The sequence below is a fragment of the Podarcis tiliguerta genome, assembly GCF_965153285.1.
Source record: "Podarcis tiliguerta genome assembly, chromosome: 5".
Taxonomy (NCBI): Eukaryota; Metazoa; Chordata; class Lepidosauria; order Squamata; family Lacertidae; genus Podarcis; species Podarcis tiliguerta.
This window is the reverse complement of record NC_139538.1, coordinates 27,851,145-27,857,144: the sequence shown is the minus strand read 5'-3', so window position 1 is coordinate 27,857,144 and position 6,000 is coordinate 27,851,145. Positions and strand designations below refer to the sequence as shown.

General features: G+C 39.4%; 1 protein-coding gene across 1 annotated transcript in view; it reads right to left on the bottom strand.

Annotated features, from left to right (window-relative positions):
- Positions 1–2,529: 2,529 nt before the first annotated feature.
- The window catches only part of PID1 (phosphotyrosine interaction domain containing 1), a 91,790-nt gene continuing 88,319 nt past the window's right edge, over positions 2,530–6,000 (bottom strand). Inside the window, exon 3 of the mRNA XM_083443036.1 lies at positions 2,530–4,525. Coding sequence (XP_083299162.1) covers positions 4,049–4,525 — 477 coding nt within the window. The 3' untranslated portion in view covers positions 2,530–4,048. The remainder of the gene's footprint in view (positions 4,526–6,000) is intronic.

Sequence of the window (6,000 nt, the reverse complement as noted above, 5' to 3'; positions counted from 1 at the left end):
AGCGACTTCAATCTAATTTGTGTCACTGCTTGTTTTTTCCTAGTATCTCATACTAGGAATGAGTCTGTCAGTGGTGTTTATTTTCTCCGTTCTTGTTCACCTTCCATATTAAATGGTACCATCTCTGAATAGCAAGATGAGGACTTGGTTGAATTCAGAGGACAGTCACAGCAGTCTTAAGTTGACAGGAATTCAAGAGGTGGCCACTTAACCTTATTTGAATGGGGTGGGAAACTGGATCTCAAGACTAAAAATCAAATTCATTAAAAGGAATTGTACAGTTTATGGATATAGCTTTGTGAGGAAGTAGGCTGAATTACAGCTCAAGCAGCCTTGGTGTGAGACCAAGTATGTATTCTGAGTTAAAATAAGAAAACAATTTTCTCTGTGTTGATAATTTCAGAGTTCCCCCCTGCCTTCCATATTAATGAGCTAGAGACGAAGGATGAAAAGCGGTTCAACTGGAAACAGGACTGACATAGTTTGTTGTTTGCTGTGAACTTTCTGAAATATTAGTTGCTTTCACATTTCATATTATATATGGTGCCTTTTAGTGAACAAAGATAATGAGGTCTTAATTCGTCAAAAGCTGATCCACATTTAATTGCTGAAGTTAGTTTTAGGGGTGTTTCTGAGTTTTACCATGACAGCTACTTAAGGGCACTGGCTTCGCACATATAAAGGCCTCAAGTTCAATGTGTGACATTTTGGGTAGTGGACTAGGAAAGGCCCCAATTTGGAAAATTGCTACCAGTCAGATTACTGATCAAATGGGATGGGATGCTCAATATATCATTAGAAACAATGGCAGGCTAAAAAAGAATTAAAGGTCATAGGAAACTCTTGGTTTTCATCCGGACTGTAGAATATGAGGAAGGTTTAACCCCTTCCTCCCAGCCACTATCCTGATGAAATCTGCCTGCCCCCTGCAGTAATGTTCACTTTTGAAAGACAGCTTCCATTGGCAGCAATGGGAGAGAGCTTTCCCCACCCGCCCTTAAGGCTTAGAGCATGGGGGTGATTTTCATCTAGATTGGGGCTGTCCAACAGGTAGATCGTGATCCACTGGTAGATCGTGGGGTGTCCGTGGTAGATCGTGGGCCCCCTTCCCGAATGTTGACTTCCCCCAAAAAGCTCAACTTTGGTAGATCACTGCCAGTTTTTTTATAGTGGTAGTAGATCTCAGTCTCTTGAAAGTTGGATATGCCTGATATAGATCATAGCTAAGGAGGGAAAGGTTAACCACATGCTGTGGTCCTACTGAAAAATAACCCATGCTCCTACGTTTACAATTATGATTATTAAACTCATTTTAGCTTCTAATGACACATTTCTAATGACAAAGGTGGCTCCAAGTATAACTGTGCTACAAGTACAAATGGTCTCTCATGCTAGAGAAATTTATTTTGGAAACAAATAATTCAAAAGTTATATTCACTAGAAACTTCATCCCCGCCTCCAAAAAAAAAAAAAAAAAGAATTATTGAACACCAAGGAGAAATGGCAGTTATCGTCATTATCCCCCTTCCAGAGAAATCTGGGTGGTTAGATTCCACTGCTGGAGTCAAGGGGGCTGAGAGGCTGAGCTAGCCAGACCTTTGTTTCTGCTTTAGCAAGCCATTAAAAATATATACTCAAGTTCTGAAGCACAATCCATAGAGAATTAAAGCAGGGGGAGAAGTATGGGTCAGAAATGAGAGGCATTTTTCTTAAAGAAATATATCGTTACTATTCAACAAAGTGGATTTTTTAAATAAAAAGAACCATTATGAATCCAACTACTTTCTGGGCCAAGAAAACACATATCCATTTTAGCAATGTGATTCATGCAAAAAGACCTTCACAAGCAGCTTAACCAATTGGCACCCAGACAATTATGTAGACAAATGTGGGCACTATGGCAAAGGGTGAATTTGCAAAGCTGGTTTCTCAGAAAGCTTCCTGGAAACAGTGGGAACTGATTGGCTACATTGCCATGAAACCATAGCTTAAAATGAACTATGGTTTAACATGACATGTAAAGTACCTCCGTGTTTGAGCACGCATCTTCAGATACCTTGCCCTCCTAGTCAGCAGCAGACCATTTGAGAAGGATGGTGGTAGGAAAGATAGGCTGCTGTCCTTCCACAGAAATGAGGTGGAGAAAAAGGAGCAAGGGACAGCCTCTTAGAGTTCTGCAAATCAGAAAGAGCATCTCACTACCTCCAGTTCCGAGAAACTTTACAGCTCTGGCTCTGAATGCCAAAATAGGGACTTGGAAGGAGGGTCCACACAGACCAAAATAAAAGTATATGCTCATTTTAAAATGCAATAATTTGAGATTTAATGTTCAGTGGAAAACGATAAAATAACTATTGCAATTAATTAGAGGGTAAGAGGGTTATTTTAGTCATATTAAGCTTCCATTAATATGCTGCAGCATATTAATGGAATATTACTGTTGTAAAATGGCATATTAAAAGTGAGACATGGTATTTGAAATAAAACAGGAATGTATGCATAAAATCAAAGAGCCTAAAATTATTTATCTTTGATTCAAACCTTTTTTTTATTAAAGTATGAATGCCTTTACATTGCAGAATAGTTTACATACATTGGAAAGCAATAAGCATATTATTTTCAAGAGGTGCAAGTCCTCCTCAGTATGTTCCCATGATCAATCTACATGCTGTGACACTGATCGCACACGCAGACACACATACACACACTCACACAAACATACAAAGTATACATATTCACACACAATGGAACAGACCGCTAGAGCTATCTGCTTTGATTAGCTTTCTTTTAAGGCTTCTGTAAGGTGCCCTCGTGCCCCTAACATTACCACGATTTATGAACAAGACTATATGTATAAAGGAGCAGCGTTATCTGCAACCTATTAATCAGCGCTTGGCCTTTAAACATTATTTTTTTAAAAAAAGAAACAAATAAACAACTTTCTCAAGTTATGAACCCTTTCATCTGTGACCAGAAAAGGGTTCTGGAAATATTAGTATGAGGTTTTGAATCACAACAAATAATCTGCTTTCAAACCTGATCCCTTTCCACTGTAAGACACCCTGTGATCAAACTGGACCTAAGAAATGATACCCAAGGAAGTGGGGGCAATATGGACATAGCTGGTGGCAAGACTGCTGTGGAACTAAGGGTCTCATACCATGCCAGAACTGAGGGAAAGCATGTGAGGCAGCTTAACTATTAACTATCCAGGATCTTTATTTTGAAGCTATTTATATACTGCTTAATTACCGAAGTTTATCATTAATTACCAAATTACAGTCTCTCACAATCTTCAGCAGTGGTTCGGTCGTCCCAGGCATTCAAAAACAGTTCACAATCAGGTCCCCCGGCTCCCCAACCTGACTTCTGGTATCCCTGCAAGTTTGTATTTAAAAACTATAGGGCTAAAGTGGAAAATGAGTGGCTGCAGGTACATTAAAAAGGTAAAATAAAATAAAATATAGCATATGATTATAGTGTGTAAATATAAGCATCTTTGAATATTCAAACTGTGAAATGTGAGTTTATGTAGATTTTCAGGCTGTTAATCTAAAAGACTGCAGGTAGCTACTTCAATCTGGAGACGGTCAACAGGATTAGCAGTAGGCCACCAAATTGTATTTTCTTCTCTAGAAATGGATCCCATTTGCAACTGTATTAAGACTCTAGCAACAAATCCGAGAGGATTCTATCATGAGAATTGTTCACTTGTTTCAACAAGCAAACTGAAATAATTTATTATCTTTATGAGACGAGCCTGAACTGTGAGGGCCAAAATGGGGCTGGAAGCTGTGGTAAAATGGAAACACAAGTAAAAATGTTTTGTCACATTTCTAAACAGCAGCAGCAGATTTCAATGTGGTGCAGTTATTATAAAGATGCATATATTTTAGGGAATTTACTGAATTGCTTCTTTATTTTGAAAAGCTGATCAGTCACATGTTGGGCGCCCCATCACCCCCACATTGAACTGTTGCTTATTCATCTATATGCTTCTATTCCCAGGGCCATTTTCTGCTTTTGCTTAACCAGTAATGAGTTCAAGTCAGCCGTCGTCAGATTCCAATTCTTGAGACATTTCTTCAGATGAGCTATTCCTGTGGATCCGTCCATCGCTCTTCATGCTATGGAAAGTCTTCTTAAAGGCCTCCATCATGGCATGAGCCAACTTCTTGGCCTCTAACTTGCTCTCACACTCTACGGCATGGCAGTCCATTTGGTAGGACAAATCATCGTTGATCTCCCGATAAACCCAAGCAAAAATGTTTGGGCTGACATTGTGGTCGGCAGTGCAGTAAGCAATACGTGCAACTTGAAAGGTATCCATGTGGACAGTGGCCTCTCCTTTGAGGTCCAGATGATGAAGCCAAACTTGGAAGGGGCGGATTTCCAGAAGGGCATTAGCTGAGAAGATGTCCTCTCTGGCAAGCGTGTGCTTCTTCCACAACTCAATGACTGGTTTCTCCGTGCAACCTGACAAAAACTGCATCCCTGTTGTGGAAACTTTACCCAAATATGTAACCTAAGAAAAGAGATAGAAAGGAAAAGAAAGTTTGTCAACGGAAGTCTTTGGAATTTCAATTTCAACATGTTGTGATCTTTACACAGAACACCATTAGCATCACTTGAAAATTGTAGACCTATCTCAGCTCAAGCAATTTTTAGCTTGGGATTTTCAAAGTCTAGGTGATGTTGAATTAGAACTACTGACTTCACAGTACATCCAAATATTGCATCACCTGACAATTCTATTAAAAAGCTGAATATTAAACTACTTACATCCATATTAGTTTTGCAATGATCAAAATGTGCCTATTTTGTCTTCCAATTAGGCTTATGTATGTATCATACAAGAATACAAAGATCTGAAGCAGCGTTTTCAAGTCTGAACTTATGTCTGCCTATCTTCCAATGATTGCTTCTAAATGTAGTAGTACAACAGAAGATAAGCACTCTGTTCCTACTAGCTCTCAAATTTTATTCCTGTAATAGTGCTAAAATAATACATTCCAAGTGAACTGGTGTAACACAGTGAGTTAATGATACAATGTTGTGCATGTTTAATCAGAAGCAAGGCTCAATGAGTTCAAGAGGGCTTGCACTTACTTGGGAAGTGTTTTAGGACTGCAGCCTAAGACATGCTTAGTCAGGCATTATGCTTGAACAGGTAATCAGAGGCACTGAGTGGGAAGGTTTGAAGATAGTCAAACACACATAGAAACCCCCTTCAAAGCTTCTTACTCAACATGGGAAAGTCAGAGCAAGCAGCAATGGCATACACAGCTCTATGTTTCCTATTCATGCTGGTATTCTGTGTTCAGAGGTAATGCCTAAACAAGCTACAAAGAGCTGCAAATCTGAACGCTCGTGGTTCGGTTCTTGTTTCCACCACCAGGTAGAAACCCATTAGGCGGGTCTCTGGCAAACTGCTCTCTTTCAGTCTCAGCAATATGGGGATAATACTCATCCACTTCACAGGGCTATTATAAAAACCACAGAAGGATGTTAAAAGTGCTCTACAGATGCTAATAATTATTATTATGTACATTGTGTTGTCTTTTTCAAGATCTCAAATTAAAATATGATCCGTAAAAATAACCAGATGGGCAGGGTAGAAATAAATTATTCCTACTACTACTACTACAACAGCCCAGTTCACAACTCTAAAATATATAGTTTGGAACTAGTTAGTTACAAAGTCGACCTAAGCAGTTGCTTTAGGGTGCCAGAATCTTAGGGGAATCAGTGAAGTAATAGCAGATGCTGCATATGACAGAGTTCACTGGGAGTTTTGAAAGCAAAGTGGAAAGGAAATAGAGCCATAGCTAGTGCTGGAGGAGAGAGGGTCAAAAAGGGTGAGAGAGAATGGTATAGATAGAACAGGAGCTGGGCACAGAGATACATGCATGGCCAAGAGTTCTGCTTCATCTCTGGAAGAGGTTTGTAATGGTGGGAAGTGGTTGGCATCATTTACCTATCCAGTCTTGGCCAAATTTT